This window comes from Penicillium macrosclerotiorum (genome assembly GCF_028827735.1).
Source record: "Penicillium macrosclerotiorum strain IBT 26536 chromosome Unknown utg000010l_segment0_segment0, whole genome shotgun sequence".
In the NCBI taxonomy this organism is placed as follows: domain Eukaryota; kingdom Fungi; phylum Ascomycota; class Eurotiomycetes; order Eurotiales; family Aspergillaceae; genus Penicillium; species Penicillium macrosclerotiorum.
Window position 1 is genome coordinate 957,287 of NW_026643089.1, and position 22,845 is coordinate 980,131.

The 22,845-nt window shown below is 48.6% G+C and overlaps 8 protein-coding genes across 8 annotated transcripts; 5 read left to right on the plus strand and 3 right to left on the minus strand.

Moving 5' to 3' along the window:
• Nucleotides 1-195: 195 nt before the first annotated feature.
• Nucleotides 196-1,394, plus strand: N7462_009993 (Short-chain dehydrogenase; the record flags this gene model as incomplete). Its single annotated transcript, XM_057081707.1, has 4 exons — nucleotides 196-283; nucleotides 345-1,004; nucleotides 1,064-1,198; nucleotides 1,258-1,394. The coding sequence occupies 4 exons, from the start codon at nucleotides 196-198 to the stop codon at nucleotides 1,392-1,394; spliced, it is 1,020 nt and encodes a 339-aa protein (XP_056928747.1).
• Nucleotides 1,395-2,181: 787 nt separating this feature from the next.
• On the plus strand, nucleotides 2,182-4,054 carry N7462_009994 (putative MFS transporter; the record flags this gene model as incomplete). The annotated part of the gene is made up of 3 exons (XM_057081708.1): nucleotides 2,182-3,010; nucleotides 3,068-3,323; nucleotides 3,382-4,054. 3 exons carry the CDS (start codon nucleotides 2,182-2,184, stop codon nucleotides 4,052-4,054), a joined length of 1,758 nt encoding a protein of 585 aa, XP_056928748.1.
• A 390-nt stretch (nucleotides 4,055-4,444) lies between these two features.
• Nucleotides 4,445-6,808, plus strand: N7462_009995 (putative C6 transcription factor; the record flags this gene model as incomplete). The annotated part of the gene is made up of 4 exons (XM_057081709.1): nucleotides 4,445-4,576; nucleotides 4,621-4,715; nucleotides 4,781-5,474; nucleotides 5,528-6,808. 4 exons carry the CDS (start codon nucleotides 4,445-4,447, stop codon nucleotides 6,806-6,808), a joined length of 2,202 nt encoding a protein of 733 aa, XP_056928749.1.
• A 476-nt stretch (nucleotides 6,809-7,284) lies between these two features.
• N7462_009996 (FMN-dependent alpha-hydroxy acid dehydrogenase) lies at nucleotides 7,285-8,990 on the plus strand (the record flags this gene model as incomplete). Its single annotated transcript, XM_057081710.1, has 5 exons — nucleotides 7,285-7,312; nucleotides 7,370-7,428; nucleotides 7,502-8,702; nucleotides 8,760-8,833; nucleotides 8,904-8,990. 5 exons carry the CDS (start codon nucleotides 7,285-7,287, stop codon nucleotides 8,988-8,990), a joined length of 1,449 nt encoding a protein of 482 aa, XP_056928750.1.
• A 55-nt stretch (nucleotides 8,991-9,045) lies between these two features.
• Nucleotides 9,046-11,834, minus strand: N7462_009997 (uncharacterized protein; the record flags this gene model as incomplete). Its single annotated transcript, XM_057081711.1, has 5 exons — nucleotides 9,046-9,320; nucleotides 9,379-9,579; nucleotides 9,636-9,889; nucleotides 9,940-10,362; nucleotides 10,417-11,834. The coding sequence occupies 5 exons, from the start codon at nucleotides 11,832-11,834 to the stop codon at nucleotides 9,046-9,048; spliced, it is 2,571 nt and encodes an 856-aa protein (XP_056928751.1).
• Nucleotides 11,835-13,269: 1,435 nt separating this feature from the next.
• On the plus strand, nucleotides 13,270-13,998 carry N7462_009998 (basic helix-loop-helix domain-containing protein; the record flags this gene model as incomplete). Its single annotated transcript, XM_057081712.1, has 1 exon — nucleotides 13,270-13,998. One exon carries the CDS (start codon nucleotides 13,270-13,272, stop codon nucleotides 13,996-13,998), a length of 729 nt encoding a protein of 242 aa, XP_056928752.1.
• A 476-nt stretch (nucleotides 13,999-14,474) lies between these two features.
• On the minus strand, nucleotides 14,475-16,034 carry N7462_009999 (NADH:flavin oxidoreductase/NADH oxidase family protein; the record flags this gene model as incomplete). The annotated part of the gene is made up of 5 exons (XM_057081713.1): nucleotides 14,475-14,540; nucleotides 14,614-15,198; nucleotides 15,257-15,276; nucleotides 15,339-15,749; nucleotides 15,809-16,034. The coding sequence occupies 5 exons, from the start codon at nucleotides 16,032-16,034 to the stop codon at nucleotides 14,475-14,477; spliced, it is 1,308 nt and encodes a 435-aa protein (XP_056928753.1).
• Nucleotides 16,035-19,144: 3,110 nt separating this feature from the next.
• Nucleotides 19,145-21,477, minus strand: N7462_010000 (NADP-dependent malic enzyme; the record flags this gene model as incomplete). Its single annotated transcript, XM_057081714.1, has 5 exons — nucleotides 19,145-20,219; nucleotides 20,328-20,676; nucleotides 20,758-20,836; nucleotides 20,898-21,117; nucleotides 21,248-21,477. 5 exons carry the CDS (start codon nucleotides 21,475-21,477, stop codon nucleotides 19,145-19,147), a joined length of 1,953 nt encoding a protein of 650 aa, XP_056928754.1.
• Nucleotides 21,478-22,845: the final 1,368 nt, after the last annotated feature.

Here is a 22,845-nt window from a genome sequence, read left to right on the forward strand (position 1 = left end):
CTTGTGAATGTATATTTTGGTGGAAAAAGGACAGCTTTTTGTGGGGCTCAGGGAGAAATATGGCACTTATTTGCGGGGCTGCCATCGAGATATCGAGGCTATAGAAAAAGGTAAGATAGACATTTATAGAGCCAGATTGCAGGGGAATTTAAAAAAAATGCCTGCAGTCGGTTAATGCAGAATTTACAAGACACGATGGCTACGTCTCATCCTGAGTTTAATGAGAAGACTACCGCAACGGAAGTTGCGAGTGCCTTTGCAAATGAAATCCGAAACAAGAATGGTCAGTTGCAGCTACAATGCATGGGACTACATAAAGAGTTGAATTAACAAGGCGTGATCAGTTATTATCACCGGAGTGGGTCCCAATAGCCTTGGTGAGGCTCTTGCATTGGCAATTGGAAGCCAGAATCCTGCCAAATTAATCCTGGCCTCGCGGACAGAAGCCAAGGTTCAACAGGTTGCCGAAAAGGTGAGACAAGCTTCAAGGGGAATTTCTGTGGAAACAGTGGCTTTGAATCTTGCCTCCCAGAAATCCATTCATGCAGCGACGTCAAAGATTCAGGCTCTAGTTGACCGGGTTGATACACTCATCAACAATGCCGGAATGATGGTCTTGGATAAAGAGAGCACAGAAGAGGGAATTGAGATACAATTTGGAACAAATCATATTGGACATTTCCTTTTCACCAACCTGTTGATGCAGCAGATGAAGGCTGCATCTAAAGATTCTGACAAAGGGTCGACTCGAATCGTCAATGTCACCAGCGCTGGCCATCGGTTATCACCCATCCGGTTCCACGACTATAATTTTGAAGGAAAAGAAGTGCCTATTGACGAGAGACCCCCAGAAGGACTACCCCCAATGTTCAGTCCTACGGCCGGCGGATATAATGGCTGGTTAGCATATGGGCAGTCTAAATGTGCAAACATTTTGTTCACAGTATACCTGTCTCAGCACCTGACATCTGCTGGAATTGTTTCATATAGTGTACACCCTGGATGTGAGTCAATTTTCATTCTGAAAAATTCCATGTCATGGGTCTAATTGTTGCAATCCCAGCGATCTGGACTGGGCTAAGTCGGGGTCTTGATGATGCCGGCAATGAGACGATGTCGAAAACCAGTAACTTTTGGAAATCAGCAGATCAAGGTGCAGCAACAATGCTTGTTGCTGCCTTTGATCCTGCATTGAACGGTATGGTCCCATGCTGCCATTTTTCCAATTCAAAATGGATGATGCTGACAAGACAAAAGTTGTGACTGAGCCTTCGGCTGTTTATCTCAGTGACTGCCAGTTTTCCAAGACTGCACCCCATGCAGTGAATCTTGAATCTGCTGAAAGGCTATTTCATTTGAGTGAGGATCTGGTTGGCATGAAGTTTTCTTTATGATATGGCCGAGGCTCAGATTTATCGGGGACTTCGTTGTTATGTTGGGAATGTAGTCGTCAGTACAGAAGTGCTATCATGACGTCTAAATTGTGAAGAACAAGCTATGGAACAAATAAAAAAACAGTAATGGAAACCTTAGTCTGCATCATATTGCACACCGCCCATCTTGTAAACTTTCAACAATAATAACCATTCCAGGATACGTCAAATCCGCCAGTTGACGCATGAGAACTATTCCGAGATGACTAAGTATCGGATGTCCGATCGGATATCCGAAGTGGCGGCTCCACGTCGGCGCTTCCGTTCACCAACCATAACCCCCGGTGACGCGGAATTAATACCAGAGTCTCTAAATTGCCGCCCACCGGTGCAGAATCAGGACAGGATGGAAGGCTTTTCTGTTTGCGTCGGAGTGACGTCCGATTGTGATCCTGCGCAGCGGCGTCAGTCTCCAATGGACGCACAGAATACTTTGCCGACATGCCGATTAGTACTAGAGGAAGAGCACCTAGGGAAAAATCCATTAAATTTCTTGATTCCTTTTAATCCACTGCGTACCCAGCATTACCGTGAAGTGAATTGTCACCATTTTTCTGCGCAAGTGGAGAACACGTTTTATTCAAACTTCAAGCTTCGGCCAAGACTTTTTCATTCGATTGTCTTACCAGCATTCTTTCTCCATATCAATATTCTCTATATTGTTGGCCAATGCCAAGTTTTTGTCAGCACATTCCAACTGACTAGACAGCCTACTGGCTTGCGCTGGCCGTGAAAGCCTGGAAGAGGAATGAATCGACAGCGTGCAGCCGAGAAGGCTTTACATGATCAAACGAATATTCTGCCGTTTGGGCAGCTTATGGTTGTCTTCTCTAGCCTAGCAACCTCACTAGTGATTACTTTCGTGGACCAAAATGGTATTAGTGTCACTTTACCGACTATTGCGCGAGACTTAGGCGCTCAGGATACAATCTCATGGGCTGGGACTTCATCTTTAATTGCCAACACTATGTTTACAGTGCTCTATGGTCGACTTTCCGATATCTTCGGCCGAAAGATTGTTTATATTTCCGCGTTGATCTTGCTATGCATTGCAGACTTGCTATGTGGTCTCTCGCAAGACCCAGCGATGTTTTATGTGTTCAGAGGCTTGGCTGGTGTTGCTGGCGGTGGTGTAACATCTCTCACAATGATCATAGTCTCAGATGTGGTCACCCTTGAACAGCGTGGAAAATACCAGGGGATCTTGGGAGCGTCCCTTGGCGTGGGAAATATTATTGGACCATTTATTGCAGCTGCATTCATCATGCGATCAACATGGCGGGGCTTTTTCTGGATGATTTCTCCACTGGCCGCCATCTCTGCTGTCATCGGATACTTTCTCATCCCAAATAATGCAAAGAAGGATGCGTTCCGGAAAAATATATGCCGTATCGACTGGTTCGGTGTGCTCGCTTCGTCAATTGGAATCATTTTCATTTTAATTCCTGTCTCTGGTGGTGGATCTTATTTCCCATGGGACTCTGCCATGGTTATCAGTATGCTTGTCATTGGTGCCTGCGCCTTCATTGCATTTGTTTTTATTGAATGGAAAGTCGCTGCTTTGCCCATGCTTCCCAGTATGAAATCACACCCCGACAGGACAAATTTTGAATTCTTGGCTAATCTGGATACAGTGGTCTTTTTTAAGAACAAAGTCATTGTGGCCCTACTATTGCAGAGTTTGCTACTTGGTGCAGTATATCAGTCCTATCTCTACTACCTACCCTTGTACTATCAGAATGCACGTGGCTGGTCTCCTATTGTGTCTGCAGCCTTGACAGCACCAATGGTGGCTTGCCAATCGATCGCTTCAATTTGCTCTGGACAATATATCTCTCGCCTCAAGCGTTATGGGGAGATTATTTGGGTTGGGTTTGGCCTCTGGACTCTGTAAGTCTGCTACAACCCCAATATGTTCTTAACTTGCACACAGCTGACTTTTACACAGGGGTGCTGGGCTAATGCTCTTATTTGACCGTCACACCCACCCTGCTGTGATCGCAGTCTGTGTCGGGGTTGCTGGTACAGGAATTGGCTTTACATTCCAACCAACTCTTGTGGCATTACAGGCACACTGCACCAAGTCCCAGCGTGCTGTGTCTATTTCCAACCGAAATTTCTTCCGGTGCATGGGCGGAGCCTGTGGGCTTGCCATTTCGGCTGCACTTTTACAGGCAACTCTTCGTTCACACCTCCCAACTGAGCTCTCATATCTCGCACACTCATCATACTCACTACCATCTCGGTCCTCTGTCACGGATTTGCAATGGGCCCAGATACTGCTTGCTTATACCAAAGCTTCGCATGCAGTCTTCATTCTACAGGTTCCTTTGATTGGCATATGCTTCCTTGCCTGCGCTTTTGTTCGTGACCGTGGCTTAGAGCGACCAAAAGAACCCGAAGAGATTGAAGACGAAAAGCGAAAGGCTGAACAGGCCATAAGAGACCCAGAAGCTGGATTGCCTGAATCCCTGCCGGAACAGCGCGAAGCCAACGAGCCCGAGAAAACCGCGGAGAAACGAACATCTATGTCAACTCTCGCTGAATCATCTATGCCTCCTTCTCGCGCAGAGCCGGAGCTGTTAGGCTTCGAAGAAAAGAAAAGTGCGGAACAAAAATAAATAAAAATTCAGCGGTTTTTGAACATGATTTCTATTGTCTTTGTTGTCCCAAATGCATTGATAACTGCATGGCGTGTGATACCAAAAATTTTACTTGCATAGAATATAATAATACGAGCGAGAATGAATGTTTTCATTTGATTTGCAAGAGCTGTTGCAGTAGAGAGCGCTGGTTTGGATCCCTTCAAGGTGTTAGTCAGGTCCTATAGATCAATATGGGGTAGCATCGCCAGCTCAATCCAAAGTCTTGGCATTGTCGCCTCTCACCCGCCGTTTCGTTTCTCCCTCTCACAACCTCTTAGTCGCTCTGGCCACACACGACTCTGTTCGACCCTTCATAATGATAAATGTTCAAGAGCGTGGGGTCTTGTTTAGTCCATACCGTGCATAATGTATCCGCTCTCACAGAGTTCGGTGTCCTCCAGACAGACCAGTCCTGCCACCAAGGACTACAATCCTCGGAAGCGCGGGCGAACAGCATGTACCCGCTGCAAGACACGAAAACAAAAGGTGGAATGCATAGTAAACAGTCAATTTGATATCCGAAACTGATACATTTGGTTTAGTGTGACAATGAATATCCAACCTGCTCGAACTGCCAGAAGGCTGGCGTCACGTGCGACAAGTCAAGTGTGAGAGAGGACACAGATCGCGAAAATGAGTATGTGCCAGAAAATTGACCAAAGTACTCTTTCTTTATATCTTCTCTGACATAAAAAAAAATAGCTATACGCGTGCTCTGGAGGAGCGAGTTGCCTTCCTTGAAGGGAAGCTTGGGCAGACCGACTCATCGGCGAGTCAGAATGCTGGGGCCAATCAGGCTTCTTCAATCTGGTCGCCGCAGGGTGGCCATGCGACTCCACATACAACAACCCCCAGTCTAGGTCTGGATAATAACCCCGTTGGTGAGATTGTTGGCCTCCTGGCTTTAAGCTCATCGGAAGCTCCAGCCTATGTGGGCTCGAGCTCCGGTCTTTCTTTGGCTGCCAACCTCGGGGAGATGGTACAGACCAGCGTATGGAATCAGTTTATTTCGAGGACGCATCAGCCTTCGATTGGCCATTCTGGCGCTTCCCAAAATGCAATAGGACCTCTGCCAGGCGCATCAAACCAACTGGCTGGTGGTTGCGCTCGAGTACGGGATCGACCAAGAGGACTACCTCCTGATGTGGAACCTCCGACAGATGAAATGGGCTCGAAAATTCTCGAGACATATTTCAGAAGGCTCCATTCAAGATACCCGTTTCTAGATCGAAGTCAGCTATGGAATTTACACGAAGAGAGATGGAAGTTGGCCAAAATCAAGCGGGAAGACCTTTCAAAGTCCGACCGGTTCGCCATTTTCAAACTAAATATTGTCTATGCGATTGGTGCCACCATGCTGCAGCTGAGTGAGAAATACGCATATACTGCGCCAGAGGTAAGAATTCAATGAGATATTTTGCCGGTCTGATGTGCTCACAATCTTCTCAGCGATTCTATACCACCGCATTACAATATGTGCCTACCATGTGCGAAGCTCGCTCTATTGAAAACATTGAGGCCATGGTTCTTCTTGTAGTATATCACCTTCGCACTGCATCCAGCCATGGAATGTGGTACATGATTGGGCTCGCGATGCGCACCGCAATTGACCTGGGCCTTCATCGTAAGGCAAATGAAATAAACATGGACCCCTTCACTGTTCAAATGAGACGGAGGCTTTTCTGGGTGGTATATTATCTGGAAAGAGTTGTATCAATGTCGCTTGGCCGTCCGTTCAGCATTTCCGACCGCCATATTGACCTTGAGCTGCCGTTGGATGTTGATGACGATGTCCATGACCCTTCAATACTGATAGCACCTCAGGATCCCAGCAAGACTACGAACCTTACCTTTGCAATTTATCTTTTCAAACTCCGGCGCATCGACTCTCGGATTCAACATAAAATTTATCGTGCTGATCGACCCTTATCCTTCCTACGACGCAAGATGGATCCGCTGTACCTTGAGCTTGAGCAGTGGAAAGAATCCGCCCTATCACGATTCAGTGGTTCTGACCTCGACTATCCCATGCTTCATTACAACCGTGCAGTTAGACTTTTGATTCAACCGTTCCTTCCGCTTCTCCCCATCACTGACCCGTACTATCACATCTGTCTCCAAGCTGCCGGAGAAATCTGCCAGTCTCACAAACGGCTTCATCAAACACTCGAGTATGGCCATTCTTTCCTGGCTGTGCAGACGGTATTTATGGCAGGAATCACATTACTTTACGCTTTATGGACTCACACAGATCAAATCTGGTCTATCCGGATAAGTAATGATATTCGAGCCTGTTCGACAGTACTGTTCGTGATGGGTGAGCGAGCAGCTTGGGTCAAGAAGTACCGCGACGCGTTCGAGTTGCTCGTCAATGCAGCCATGGAAAAACTACAAGGAAACGAAACCGCCATCAATGCAGGTATGGCCGAACTGATGACCGCTCAGCATGGAGCCACAACGTTGAATACTGCTGTGCCTGGCATGTCGAGTGGTGAGAAGTTCCCACCAACAAACCCGACTGGACTCGCTCCAGACACACGGACAGGGGCGACGCCTCAAACCTATCCTGTAGATGATAGCGACCATGCGGTCAGAATGGCTCTGCAACTTGCGCCTTGGATCGACCAAGCCCAAAGTGATCCTCTCTGGATGCCCGACTTCGAGACTCTGGAAAGTCTATCGGGGACATTCTGGAGTGAGGCTGATACTACACTTTTCGATGCATTATAATACATATATATGCGGCACAAATCTTCGAATTATATCCTCAATTGTGCCACTGTTCTCTTCGTTGCTTTTGCGAAGAAGTTGTCCCCCCTATGAATATGGGGTTGGATTTGAGCGATGGAGACCTGGTCTTTGTTCCGTAATACTCTACCTTACCAGAAGAGATACCCACGTTGATAGTGATAAAATCCTATAGTGCCTGTACCTAAGCAGACATTCTGACTGGAAGCTATTACTTTTGTAGAGCAGCTGACGTCCCTGCCGATACCCCGCACGGCGGTCCGGCTGTTATCTGCTGTGTCGGTAAAAGATTGCTGCTGATTGGATAACGCGGAAATAAGATAGACAAACACGGTCAAGCGACTCACCTTCCGCTTTCAAATTGCCAGCGAATTCCGTTGGGGCATGGTGTTAAATAGAACTTGGGTTACATTGACCTCCAAGCTACTCAACTCTTCGGACATCCGAAAATCTTCAAGATGGGAAAGGTGTTTGATGCCACAGAAGGTTCGAAATCCTGCGCGTGCTAGTATAGCCTCGAAATGGAAGCTGACATGGTTCTAGTGGCTAAACACAACAATAGCAAGAGTTGCTGGGTCATTCTCTATGGCAAGATTTACGATGTAAGTGACGGGTTAAACCCTAGTTTTAGATATTCAAAGGGTAGAGACCTCAGGAAATTGACAATCCTTATAGGTCACTAACTTCCTTGCCGAACATCCGGGTGGTGCAAATGTCATCCTTAAACTCGCAGGCAAAGATGCGACAGAGGAGTTTGACCCAGTACACCCAGCAGGGACTTTAGAGGAGAACCTAAAGCCCGAGGCCTTTATTGGGAATGTTGATCCTGCAACAGTGACCAAGAAAGAGACGCCCGTGGCACCAGAGAAGATCAATGATCACCCTCCTGTCACAGCCCTTTTAAATATGGATGAAATCGAGGAAGTGGCGACCGCGAAGATCAGCAAAAAAGCCTGGGGATATTACTATTCGGCCGCAGATGACAAAATCACTAAGCGATTGAATACAGAGGCATTTCGCTCTATTGTTTTGCGACCGAGAGTGTTTATCGACTGTACCGAGTGCAGTCTTGATGTGAGCTTATTAGGAAACCCGGTATCGATGCCAATTTATGTGTCTCCTGCCGCCCAAGCTCGCCTGGGACATCCAACTGGTGAAGCAGGAATCGCGGAGGCATGTCGCAGCTTCGGGGCTTTGCAAATAATTTCCAACAGTGCCTCTATGACGCCAGAGCAAATTGTGGAGAATGCCTCACCCGACCAGTCATTTGGCTGGCAGTTGTACGTGCAGGAAAATCGAAATAAGAGCGAGAAAATGATTGCTCGAATCAACAAGCTTCGTGCGATCAAATTTGTTGTACTCACACTGGATACGCCTGTTATGGGTAAACGGGAAGATGATCAGAGGAGCGGCGATGTCATCAATGAAATTACCGAGGCAGACTTGCCAGAAACCGCCCGGAAAGACAAAGAAAAGCAAGTGTTTGCAGGGCTTGATCCTACTCTCACTTGGAGGGAGACTCTTTCGTGGCTGGCAAAACACACCAAGCTTCCTGTCATTCTCAAAGGGATCCAAACACATGAAGATGCCTATATCGCCACACTTTATCGACCCCAGGTCAAGGGCATAATTCTATCTAATCACGGTGGTAGATCCCTTGACACCTCTCCTCCTGCTGTGCATACATTGCTCGAAATCCGGAAATACTGTCCTGAAGTCTTTGATAAAGTCGAAGTTTGGATAGATGGCGGTGTTAAGAGAGGCACTGATGTAGTCAAAGCCATCTGCCTGGGTGCAAAAGGGGTCGGTATTGGACGACCACCACTATGGGGGCTGGCCGCCGGAGGTGTCGATGGTGTCAAAAGGACACTGCAAAGTAAGCATATGAACAGAAAGATTTTTTTCTTAAGGAATAAACTAAGCCAATCTCTAGTCTTGGCTGACGAGACCAAAACTTGCATGCGCTTACTGGGTGTGCAAAAGCTTGACCAGCTTGGAATGCATCATGTAAGTTGATGATCATGCAATCATCTATTCTATTTTCCAAGTGACACTACCGACTAACAAGAGTCAATAGATCAATGCACGAACTTTAGAAGAAAAGATATATGATGGCCCCTCTCGTCTCGATATTTGCCGGGCAGATCACAAGTCAAAGCTTTAGAGGCTATATTGTATTCCCATAGACCTATTTGAAAAAAGAAAGTTTTATCCCATGATCAGGGTATATCAGGAACGTCGGAAAACCAGCTGGCAAGATCCGGTAAATCAAATCTTCCAAGAAATCCAAACTCTTCCTGCCCTAGACCCATCTCGTCCCAGTTCATGAAGGGATTTATGGACGGCCTGCTCATATCGGGATCGCGAGAGCTCAAATCTTGCATGTCCCCATTAGCAGGCTGATTAGATTGATCTAATCGAGTAGGGCTTTCGCTGTCCCTTTGTTGTGTTTGAGTCGGCCCGCGCATCGAGTCATCATCGTTTGGAGTCGAGGCTATAGTTGTCAGGCGTTGATGCTCTCTACTCTAGAGATGAATATCATTTGAACGTACCACTATAGTTTTGTATAATATGTTGGTATGTGACCTGTAGAAATTGCAATGAATTTCGAGCAGATGGACTGAAGGATGCCATATTTGTTAGGATTTCTTCACATTTCCCCCATGCCTCGTCCACAGCATGAGCGTCAATTTGGTTTAGTATTGAACGACAAGAGTATGACATGATGAGCACAAATCCTGCGGTTGATGTATCTTTATATCTCATTAGCTCAGCCAGTAGCACAGATAAGCACGAAAGAAGTTCTCACAGAAGCCATTATACCACCATGCGTCCGTAAATGCCGTTCTATAAGTCTCATACACAAGCAACACAAGGTCCATAGCTGCTGTGACACAAGCAGAGGCACAATTCACAGACATGGAAAAGTATATGGCATTCTTTCCTGGTCGAGAAGTCTGTGGAGTGGCATTAGTGCTGGGTTGTCGTGCTAAGCCGGTGCGTTCCTCGGAGCATAGCTGCGTGAACATCGGGCGGTATAGAAGAAGGCGAAGATGAATAAACCTATGATAATGAGCAAATTTAATCTAGAAAAATGGTCATATATGACATACCTTGCGCGAAGGACATTCTGCTGTCGTTTGAATATGGATCTTTGATTGATGTGTTCACTGGTAAACGCATGTGGAATGCACCAGTTAAGAATAGTCGGAACACTTGTCTCATAGGAAGAGAGCCTGTCATCAAGCTCCATAATTAGGTCTAAACTATTCTGTTTCGCACGCCGAGGAGACATTGGACGCCGATGATCCGATCGACTTTGCCAGGCATTGTAAATGTCGGACAATATAGATTCAAGAATTTTGTAAAGCTTGATTGTCGAGACATAGAAAATCATGTACCCAAGGTCATGGTCACAGCCCTGCCCGCTGAGCCTACATGGGTCATCACTTTGAGACTGGGGTCTCATGACAGGCAATGGGACCGGGCTTATGTGGGAAACCATGCTCGGTCTCCCATAAGTCATGCTTACGATTCTATACAGAAGGTTAGTGGCTCCACAATACTCGTTCTTTGGACGAAAGGCTCACAGATCTAATATGACGCAACCGTGCCACGTGCGTTGTCTAATTTCCTTTTCAAGAGGCTTGACAGAGAGTTGGGTCACTGTCTCGTGCAGACCGAGGCCTTGGGCAACCCGGCAAGCGACGCCAATGGAGTTCCAACACCGGTTTGGGTAAGGTGTGCTCTGTAGCAGTAATGCAATAACAAGAAGTGTCTGAACAACACCAATTGTACCAGTATCGAGAAGGTCAAGTCCAACAAACCGTTTAGCTCGAAGAAAAAATGAGTATGCGGCGGTCTCTCTTTCAGTGGCAGGAATATCGGAGAAGTGGCAACCGAGGGCAAATATGGCATTAAGTGCGCAATGGAAGACTATGGACTGAGGACCAGAATCAAAAGATCCCCCTAGTCCGATATTAAGTTCTGGTAACTGCGGCTTGGGCCATTTGTTTGAACCCCACAGGTTTTCATATGCTTGCTCGAAGCTCGGTCGGTGGAAGAACGGATAGAGGCAATACACTCTATCCCAGTAGCACTCCAGGAGGTGATCAGCCAAAGATCTAGGTGGGAGAGAGAAGTCATCAAATTGCAGTCCTAAGGTAGGGAAGTTAATATCTCTCCATAGGCCCGTATCTCGATAAGAAGCCCCGGGGGTATCGGCTCCAGCGCGTTTCAAAGCCTGCATATATGATTGAATAGGCATAGATTCTCCTGCCAATCGCATAAATGATGCAACAGACGAGTTGCCATAATATTGATGGCGTGGGGAGTCGGTACATTCTCCATCTTCCGCGACTGAAATTGCACCCATAGCCGTGACATTCCCATGCGAGTTCAGCGATGGTGATTGGGTAGCATCGACGGCAAAACTCTGGGCAGAGTTAAGCTGGTCCAAATTGCCGAGCGGAGTGGTGCGTTCATGGCCAACCCGTGATGGCGATAGCTGATCTAACTGACCAGAGTTCCCTAGCCTTTGTTGGACTAGATCCGGCTGCGACGGCCTGGATGACGAACATGCTGGTTGAAGATGAGAGAAATCAACACCTGAACCAAGGCCCAGAAGGCCCTCTACAGCCTCAGATTTTCTAGACTCGGAATCCATCGCTTCTGTGATTTTCTGTGCTTCAGCAGGCCCTCGAGTATTTTCACCATCAAAACTCTGCGAAGGTGCGCGTGAGACCGAAATTCCATTCCGAATGCAGGTCTCTTCCAGTTCTCGGATCCGGTCATGAAGGACCTTTAAATAGGCATCATTGCTCGCCGAGCGCGCATTCTCGAGTTTGAACACACACTGGTCAATTGTATATGACCGCCGTGCGCAAGGCCCACATATTGGCTTCACCCCATCGCATCGTATCTTTTTGTCTCGACACGCCTCACAGGCGAGTGCAATCTTGCGACGTCTGGGTGTTCCGCGTTTTGTTGCGCTATTCTTTGAAGACATACTGGTCGGGGCGTAACGAAGCTGCTGTCTACTCCATTGCGTTTCTCGATTCTCTTAGAGAATGTCAAGACAGGAGGAGTTTAGTTGATGCTTTTAACCCATAATTCCTCTGATCAGCAAGTCAGACGGCTGAGCCTTTTGCAACTGATGTTCTGTTCCCATTTGTGTTCGAATATCCTGACACGATGAGGACGGTGACGCCAAGACAGCCGGGACACACCCGATGGAAGTCACATGACATTATGCAATAATATGAACGTCGTGCTCAGACGCGCCATTGTCCATCTATTGCTTGATCAAGAGAAACATGAAGGATGTAGCAAGTTCTCAAATCGAATTAGGCTTGAAGTTGCAATTAACTTCACCTATTCTGCGGGCAGCAGTGACACGAATCTTCGTATCCAATTCTACCGAACCAGGGCGCTTGGAGGCAAGTCTGGCAAGTAGGCTGGATGAGAGGGATCAAAGGACTAGCCAAACCAACACATTGGAGAACGGCCCCTAAAAAAGAAAACAGATGCTGTCAGAGAGAAAAGGTGTTTAGAGGTTTTGTTTCTCTCTATCTGAGATGTGAGGCTATATTGGTAATGACAGGCCCTTGGTTGGATGTATCTATGGCGAATGAAGCGGAACAAGTTAGGCAACAGTGTTGACTCAGCGAACTGAAATAGAGAACAGGCCGTGAGGTAAAAAGTCTAGAAAGACGATGATCAAGTAATGTTTGTCTCTGATAATACGTAAGTATTTGTGCCAGGTCAGATAATCCCGACCGGTCAAGCTGTATTTGATAATATGAAGTCTTAATTTGCAGGTTTCTCGTACCCACTTGATGTTCAAGGCCAATAGACTTTGGGTGTCAAAAAGATATACGGTTTAGTCACTTACGCACGCGAGTTGCGGCATGGAAGTAAATGCTAGTTACTATCTATTGGATGTTTTCTATAGCGGTACGCTTACTTAGCCTATTAAGTCTGGTAAAACTAAAACCATAATTGTAAGCATAAAATATTTGAATTATAGACAGCTAGCCGCAGAAGACGATCAAAACGTTGGGGTCAGGTGTTTTCCGAACATGGGCTTCACTGACCAGCGGCCTTCGGGATGCACCCGGGGCCCCCGCACAACCCGGGTTCATTCCGATGTTGACGCAAAGTAGCAGCCTGCCACCTCGCAAGCCAGCTTTCTAAGGGGAGTGATCGGCATGGACAAGGTTTCTATGCCTACCGATCACTTGGACATCCCAGCTGTACTTCTACTGTTGATTCAAACTCCGGGTGTTCCGATATATATCTTAACTCCGGACCACCAGCTATGACTTTGCAACTTGATTTCTTTCTTTGATCGAACTAAGCAGCAAGTAGAGCGCAGCGGGAAAATAAATCAAGAAAATTAATATCCTGGCAGCCTAGTTGCATCCACCATACCCGCTCAATCAATGGCCCTCGGAAGCCAATTTGTTGAACCAAAACACATATCTCAACTCTGCTGTTCTGGACCACCTTCGGTCCCGCAAAGAGATACTGAACGAGTCCTGTCTATCGATCAAGGCCTGCACTGGGGCTCTGATCCGAGCTTCTGTTATCATGGGTTTTCACGTCCGATCGGAACATGGACCGAAGAGCGATTAACCCGGAACCTGATGCGTAACCTGGCCAGCATGTGTGGCAGTGTGAACATCGCCTTTAGAGGTGAATATGATGCCTCCGATTATCTTTTCCACACCGAAACCGAGACATCTAGTTTGCTACCACCGACTGAGCTTGGAATAAGCGATTCGCAAACATGGAAAAAATCGCCAAGTCCACCTCCAGTATCAGTTGCCTCTTCGTCAAGCACATCTAGTTGTATGGACCAAACTTCCAAGACAGCACCTCTCAGACGAAAGAGAAAGTGTGTTCAGAAGCCGGGACAGAAGCTTTGTCACTGCAGATCTGAGAAGAAGAGAAGAGAGATCATTGCTCAAGGGTACCAAGATCTATCGCAGATGGTGCCGGGCCTAGAAAGGAACGATTTCACAAGAAAATATGTTTTAGAGGAGGCGGCCAACTACATTGAGACATTGATTCAGGGGAATGAGAGACTTCGCCAGACGTTGGGTGAAATCCAAGATCGGAAAGATCAAGATATGTGGAACTTCATAGCCTCCGGTCACATCGAAGCCTGATGCAAGAATGTATAATATTCTAACGAGATACACGATGGCGTTATGGTTTAAATTAAACTGGAGACTCATAGCCTGGTTTCTGGACGGCAGATCAAATTGGGTTTTCCTATGGACACAAACTAGGTTGTAAAGTGTACTGCAAAGAGAAGGACGCAAGAAACAGAAACTGATCCACTTGCAAATGTTCAACCAGAAACATCAGAAATTAATTGATCACTATTTGGTATTTGAATCATATTTGTTGAGCAAAATTCAAACTTACAATATTAAAGTCATGCCCTCTAACGATATTATCGAATTTAAGGAGACCCTGAATCCAGGTTTTAGTCCGACGACACATCAGAGCATGAGTTGATAGGTAACAACTCCTGTAGTAGTGAATCCAAAGGGTTGTTCTGATTCAGTTTCATTATCTATACATATAGTATACAAATTATTCTGCCAAAAAACAACAACAAAATCATTGCTTATCCACGTCACAGAGCCGGGGCATAAGTAGCCAGTCCTTTCGCAAACCGCTGAATCTGACCCGCATAATAGGTCTAGCTTGCCACATCAGTACAGATAATTGAAGGGATGCATGTAGGACACATGGCTGGGTAATGATAAACCTACAGTTTCAGCGCCAGCGCCGATAAGGTTCCGGGGCAGCCACTTTGCATAGAATGGCGGGGGCACCTTAGCCAGCGGCAATGCCGCCTTCTCATCAGGTACGCTCTCATCCATCAGGAGAAGTGGAAGTTTTGGATCAATCGCAGCGGGCCGACCGATGCCAACTAGATCACAAGCATTGTCGCGGATAGCTGCCTCTGCACCTGCGCGCGTCCGGAACCCGCCGGTGAGCATGAGCACTAGATCAGGATGCCGTTCGCGAACAGCTTTCGCAAATTCTAAGAAAAATGCCTCCCTCGCCATAGTGCGAGCAGATTTGGGCTCGCTGGTTGAGCTGGGGTATCCCATCATTCGGGGGTCCTCGTATGTTCCTCCGCTGATCTCCATAAAGTCGACACCGGCCTCGACCAGGAGCTTAATCTGGGTCATGGTGTCTTCGAAGGTAGCAGAGCTGTGGTCAGCGGAATTTATTTTGATGCCAATGCAGAAGGTTGATGGCACGACTTTGCGGATTTCGGACAGGATCTCAAGAACGAAACGGGCGCGTTTCTCTGCAGTGCCGCCGTATTTGTCAGTGCGCAGATTAGTCTAGGCTATGTATTAGCTTTTTTCATCCGAGCAAGTCTGAAGAACCTAGCGAAAATACCTTGCTATTTAGGAATTGATCTATTACCTTCTATTAGCTCATTCACTTTCATCGGAATCCTCGCGCAAGGTACAAGGCATACCGAGTAAATAACCATGGGCACCATGCAATTCCACGCCCGAGAACCCAGCATCAGCCATTAGACGAGAAGTGTCCACAAAATGCCGGATGGCCTTTTCAATATCAGCCTGAGTCATCTCTCGTGGAGTCGACCATGCCACCGTCGCAATGATCCGCTCTAGTAGACCACTGCCGACATCCATCGGAACAGCACTTGGCGCAATTGTCTGCGCAAACATCCCACGGCGCCCCGCGACTCGAAACGACTGTCGACCAGGGTGGCAGATCTGGACAATGCCCGGGGTGCCGTGTTTCTGACAGGCATCGGCATATTTCTTCCAGGTTGCAACAAGCGTCTTATCGCCAGTATATTCATCATGCAAAGCAGGGTCAAATGGACTACCCAAATAATCAACATCGACTTGGACATTGCCTTTCAATTGATTTAGCCAATGCGGCCCGATGCCCTTGCAGTCAATAGAGACAGCTCACCGGTGAGAATACTGCCCCAACCGCCCTGGGACCATTGCTCGTACGCATCGAAGAATCTGTCGTTGGGATGGTTGCTTTTAGCCATCATCTCTGCCATGGCAGCCTGATCTGAAAGTGAGCATATTGTCCAATGATATTTTGGTTGGGGCTCAAATACTTTCGAAAGTCTGTTAGGCAAAACGAGGCCACAGGGCAGCTTGACAGGGTCGGCCAATGGGGAAGGCATTTTGAAAACAGGCTTCTGGCTTCGCTGGGGTGGAAATCCTATTTGGTGTATTATGCTGAAAATGAAAAGAAGTATGAGATCCTGGGCAGGATGGCCTACTTGGATTTAATCTTTCAGAATCTATAGAAAGCAACCAAAAGGTCAGAACTATTTTACAATGACTTTTATCAAGCGCTCACCAGGGCTCCTCCCCGAACTCCCAAAAAAGCCGTGAAGAAAAATAGCCTCGGTTCTTAGTCACCCATTTCCGGAGAGATTCATTGCGCCGAGTCGGGGTCTGGTTAACCCAATCTCCACCTACGCGGACTATTCGACAAATAAAGTTTTTTTTGGATAAATGTGCAGTACATAGCGGATTCTAGCACGACTCGATATTCAATGGTCGCCTAGGATCACCATCGGCGATTTGATTTCCCCCGGGAACCATGTAAGGGTCGTCGCTCCTTTGCCGGGTCCGGAATGCAGAGCGAAGAGAGACTGACCCAGCAGCATTATGAGATCAGCCTCGGACCTTCTGGTCTGCGCACATGGAAGAGGGGAAGGAATTCGATGAAAAATCTGAGAATCTTCTTGGAGAGGCGTGAGGCATCTAATATAGTAGTTACAGAACTTGCATCCTCTGCAGGATCAATTGTGCACAACAGGCGCGCTATCATTGGCTCGTCTGTCCCACTCCGTCAGAGGGCTTTCTTGCCATGTTCCTGACGACCAGCCAATCACATGAACGAGCTGATCATGACATGACCCAGGCTGGCTATTCTGCGACCTGCCGGCCAATTATGAATTTCAAATAGCTCTGTCTGGACCAGGATAGGAAAATAGATTACTCTCGCTGTTCTCGTAAATTATAGCTTCCAATGCAGGATGAAGGAATGTTGCGTTCAGGTCTGGATGGATGGTATGAGACTAAGAAGCACTCTGCCGCTCTTCATTATCTCGAGAGAAAGGCTAATACTGTTCCCATATGAGCTTCTATTCGATCCACCAGAAGAATTCAACATTTCAGTATTTTGCTTTGAGATCAAATTTTTATTTTTTGGCTTTGAGTAGATACTCAGATAGTCTCTATGGATTGCAGCAATTCTGTAGAATCGTCATATTCACCATCCTGCGCTACTGCAAAGCCTCATCTTCTGTAGAAAGACCACTCAAAGTGTTCAGGATTGGCCAATATAGCCTGAATTTTGAGAGTTTGAGGATCGACAATAAAATTTTTTGATTGAGACAGATCATTCTGGCAGAAGACATATTCTTCATTTACGGACACATTCTGCGACTATTCGCTCATCTCTGAAGCATCCATCACTTGATACGGTGATATGACCGTCCCCGAAAGTCCACCAAGAGTGCTCGATTGGGGAAGTAGAGCCGGTCCTCAGAGGGAGAACCGGAAACTAACTACGAAATGACGAAATGCACAAAATAAAATGCTGTTACGATGAATGAGAATTTTACGAGTATTATATACTTCTTGATCTAGGTTAGTACGTGGAGGCTCAGTAGCTGTAGAGGCTTTGCAGAGAGGTGGGTCTGTTCACAAGAACTAAAGGTGATTTAGGGGAGACTTGTTGCTGCGACACTAGTAATACTCGCCGCCACTTAGATCTTCTCAGTATCTCAAGAGTTAATTATCCAAAGTCATCTCTATTCTAAATATAAGTTCCAGAATTAGAAGCATAAGGATACTAATTAGTAGTGGGCAGCTCTAACTTATCAGATTCAATATCCGAGAGTCAGGGCTTAATATCTGGAAGAATCTTAGCTAGTTTCTATCATTGGGGAAATAGCAGTCATCTTGATCGAAAACGTGCGGTTTCCTTACTCGTACTGGTAATGCAAAAACTCTGGACTCTGGTCCCTAGAATCTGGAGGGGTGAGGTTAGCGCTGAGTATGAACATGGTGATACGCAAAACAAGAGACATCTAACTATATCTCAGAACAAAGTGCTAACATTGCCCAAGATTAGAGCATAGTCTAGTATTACTATACCCTAGCTACGAAGCCAAGAACAGCCTATCCCATACTCCCAAGGGTTTAAGTCGCATCAGCCACACCACCACCTCCACAGCGCTCCACCAACTAACCATCAGGGAGGGAGGTATCCACTACAACCCCAGGAAAACCCAAGCTTCTCCATGTGTCCCAGAGACTAAATTAGAACCTCTAGCACCTCGACGCCGTGGAGCAAGTGGAGTTGCGTCTAGCAGGACACGTGAAAGCACGGCCCAGTCGCTGCGAGCCTGGCCCCTGGGGGAAAACGAGAAGAACGAGAGTCCAGACCAAATCCAGGCGGTCGCTGCATTTAACCTCGGCTTGTCGGTTTCCGGATTTGGCTATCTGGTCCCGATGTCACCCAGCCCGAACTGATCAGATAACCCTCGCCGGGACCTGGGTGTGGGGAGTTTAGAAGGGGAGCTTCCGGATTTCTTTCTAGCTGCATACCCCCGCTATAGCGGACCCGTGACGAGGGTGAAACTGCATTGCGTGGCAACGCGGGTGGTTTCGGGGAGATTGACGGTGATTGCTTCTCGTGCGGAGCGTTCGGTGAGAGGAATGGGAATGAGAGTAGGACAGCACACCAAATCGTTGACTGATATCGTGCGTCGAAAACGAAGAGCGGAGGTTTGAAATGGGGAACGGTGTTGAATATTGAGATGAGAGATTACTAGCATATTTACTAAAATGAAGCGAAATATTTTGCAAAGTAAATCAATTTTTGCTAGATTCGAATGTAGCTCGATCAGATGAAATGCTATCCTAATCCCAAATGCAGATGGTCACGCAAAAAAGTAACAAATGTGACCAAGAGAAAACAGTCAAAGCGGTGGGTATTCCAAAGAAAACCAGATGAGTCCATTATCCATCCCGAAAAAAAAGCGCTCAAAACAAAAAAAAGTAGAAGAAAAATAATAGGGGTGATCAAGAAGAAAAATCAATCAAGTGAACCAACGAAACAAGTGCGAAGCCATCACGCAGTGATCCTAAGCGGGCCCAATGATTAGAAACAAGTGGTCTTCGGATTTGAAAGGTGATGGATAGTGCGTGATGGGTACCCAAGGAAACCAGTCCTGAAGGGCAGTTCGGGGACATTGAAGCGTGGCGGGTGATCTTACAGCTTGGCACCGTTGGGCTTCTCCTCGGTGGGAGAGCCGTTGAGGAGGGGCGAGATGTTGCCCAGGCTGGACAGCAAGTGGCCTACCTCGCGCTCGAGAGAGCGGACCTCAGTGTGGGGGTCGTACATGCGTGACTTGATGTAGTTGTCCAGATCGGCGTCGCTCAAGTTGCGCAGGGCAGTCTCCCGGTCGACCTTGTCCTCCTGGGCGGCGCGCATCACCTTGCGGGTCACGACGATGCTGACTTCACGGATTCGGGTGACATCCGGGTAGAGCAGGCCGCGCTCGAGCTCCTCGGCAGTCAGGGCGGTCGAGAGCGCCTCGCCGGAAGCGTAGATCATGCTGTCGGTGACCCGGACGGCCTTGGACAGAATGCTGCCGAGACCAATACCGGGGAAGACGTACATGTTGTTGCCCTGGCCAGGGTAGTAGGTGCGGGTCTCACCGGCGGCGTTGGTGAAGGACTTGGTGGGGAAGGGAGATCCGGAGGCGAACAGGCAGCGGCCGTCAGTGTTGACCACAGCGCTCTCGAAATCACACTCAGACTTGGAGGACGGGTTGGACAGGGGGAAGATGATGGGGGCAGTGTTCCAATCGGCCATCTTGCGCAGGATCTGAGGGGTGAAGACACCACCGAGAGTGGACAGACCCATCAAGATGGTGGGCTTAACGTGATCAATGACCTCCTCGAGGGTCTTGAACTGCTGGCCCTGGTTGTCCTGGCGGGCGAAGTAGACCTTGTGGTCGGCGAGCTTGTCACCGCGGTCGGCAGTGACAAGACCCTTGGTGTCGACCAGGTAGAAGCAGTTGCGAGCATCATCCTCGCTCATGCCCTCACGCATGAAGAACTCAACAATCTGCTTGGCAACACCGACACCGGCAGAGCCGGCACCAAGGAAGACAGCGCGGTGGTCCTTGCAGGGCAAACCGGAACGCTTAACAGCGTTGATGACACCGCCGAGGATCACAGCGCCAGTACCCTGGATGTCATCATTGAAGCAGGTGTAGAGGTCCCGATACCGCTCAAGGGCCGGGAAGGGGTTCTTGAAATCCTCAAATTGGATAACAATACTAGACGAAGAAGGTTAGCCTACGCCCTGTCGGAAGGGAGAGAGGTCGAGACGGGTCGATCATCTGGGGAAAGCACCCGAGATCTCGCGAGGGGACAAAAGCACTTACCCAGGCCAGCGCTCGGTGAGAGCAGCCATCAGCTCATCCATAAACTCACGCTCCTCCTCGGGGGAGATCTTGTCTCGGCGGCTGCCCATGTATAGCGGGTCTTCCCGGAGGGTCTTGTTGCCAGTGCCCAGATCAAGAGTCAGGGGCAGAGTGGCCTCGGGGCGAATACCGGCACAGGCCGTGTAGAGCGCCAACTTGCCAATGGGGATGCCCATGCCGTTGATGCCCAGGTCACCCAGTCCGAGGATTCGGGAGCCATCGGTAATACATGTGATCTCCACATTTGGTTGGGGCCAATTGGCGATCACCGCGGCCAAGTTTCCGCGATCCTCCCAGCTCAGGTACATGCCTGTGAAGTAGTCGTTAGCGCCACTTGCCCCGGTTCTATTTCGTCACAGACGAAAACTAAGGTTTCGAGATCATGACTCACCCTCAGGCTGCTGGTAGATCTCGGACCAGCGCTGGCAGGCCTCGCCCACAACTGGGGTATAGATCAGGGGAGTCAGCTCCTGCAGGGGTTATAAAGCGTTAGTCTCATTTTCACGTGTCCCCGATATCTAGACTACATACCCGCAGGTGGTCGGTGACCAGACGGTAGAAGAGGTGGACATTGTTCTTGCGCAGGGTGCTCAGGTAGAGGAACTTGTCGATAGAAGTGTTCTTGAGGCCCAGCTGAGCAAGGCAGCGGGTCTTCTGGGTCTCGTAGCTCTCGGCGCGGGGAGGAGTGAGGCCGTACGTGCGCAGGTACTTGCGGATATAGGACGGGTTGGCGGTGTCATAGTTGGCATCTCTGTAGGATGGGGAGTCAAGTTAGCTCAGTCCCTTGACCATAAGCTGGTGTCATGTCTCTCGGAGAAGCAAGCTGCTCTCTTGTGAGGGCATCTTTTCTTCTTTCAATCAATGGGAGGGTCGATACTCACGACGGGTTGGTGGAGTGATTCATGAAGGGGGTCGCGTGGACCGGCCGGCTTTGTTGAGGAGAAAATCGAGCCATTGTGTCAGACGAAGAGCGAGACAGCTTAGTCGTCACAGAAGGGGAGGAATGATAGAAGGCAGAGTGGCGGGTTGCTCGGGGTGTTTTATGTGTCCGAGCTAACAGCAGACTAGGGACTTTCCCCTGGGTGGTTCTCGCGCACATCATCCCAGCCATTCCGACTGCAACCAAGACAGAAAATTAGCCGGGTCCGCGTGTCGAGGACGGTCAGGGCCGTCAGTAAAAGCAGTACGGAGCGGCGACATCATCTGGAGCCGTCGGGAAGAGTCGGGGGGTGAGAATGGAAGGGATGAGGGTTGGGGCGTGGAGACCGGGGGCAGTGGAGATCGTGCTTCGGTGATGGCAGCGAACCGTTGTGAATGGGCGGTGGAACCGGCGCCAATGAGAGACCCGCTAGATCCCTCACAAAGCTTTTTTCTTTTTTGGGAAGCAGATCCAGCAAGGAGAAACACCCAACGAGAGAAAAGAGAAAAAAAAAGTGACTGGGGATCGGGTGGAGAGTGGAGGGTGGACTCGCCGAAGTGGAGACGGGCGGCGCCGAGCTGGCCTTTTTCTTTTAATTTTTTTTTCCCTTTGGTGTGTTGGAGATGCCCTCGTTTCGTGGTTCTATGCTCCCTGATGCGGAGATAATACAGATAATTGGAGAAGAATGAACAGAGCACCGCTCTCCAAATGGTTGACCCGGTTGATTTGGTTGGGGGACACGGCATCGTGAACCATGTTTGTAGCCCTAACTCGGCGATCTATACAGTCCATGGACCTATTCTGTCAGCCTGCTTCCGCTTGGTACTCCCATTCCAGTGCAAGAATATCGCTCAATTCCCTGCAGCCTACCTTTCGATTAGGTCATGCGACCAATCGACTGCATGAATTCCCCAAATCCCACCACGACTGCATGTACGTCGGAATGGGCATACCGCGTCGAGCTGGAAGCCGCCGTACCGTGTACAGCAGATCCCGCCTGTCCACGATGAAACAAGACTTCAAACTACACGGTAGGTCTCGAACTGAACTCTGGATTCCTCGCGTGGCCTGACGGGCATTGTCGTCTCTACGAAGTACATATCATCCCGCCAGGGCGCGCTCTGACTGGTTGGTTTTGCCGGGGCGACCCAGCGATGGAGCCCGCCCAGCAACGCGACTCCACTGCAGCGAGCTTCCAGAGCCGCAGAGTAGTGCCGAAGGTGGATCCTCGGCGCTGCCAAATCGTAGGTTGAACAGTCCCAGGGATCTCCGGGCTCAACTATAGGCTAAACGCGACTCGAAACTCCGAAGCTGACGAGCCACTCCAGACGCTAACCGACCACCAATTCAATTGGGGGAAAGGGGCCATATCCTTCTGGAACACACGGAGAACACCCAGCCCACGGAGACGCGGCGGAAAGGCCCTCTACGATCTTACGAAGCCCCCCCTCCGAGGGTACGAGTCCCCCTCCTTTGGCGGGAAAGCGGCAAAGCGGAAGGCGGAGCCTGCCGACCGCACGGTCTGCCCAAACATCACGATGTTGAATTCGATAGGAAAGC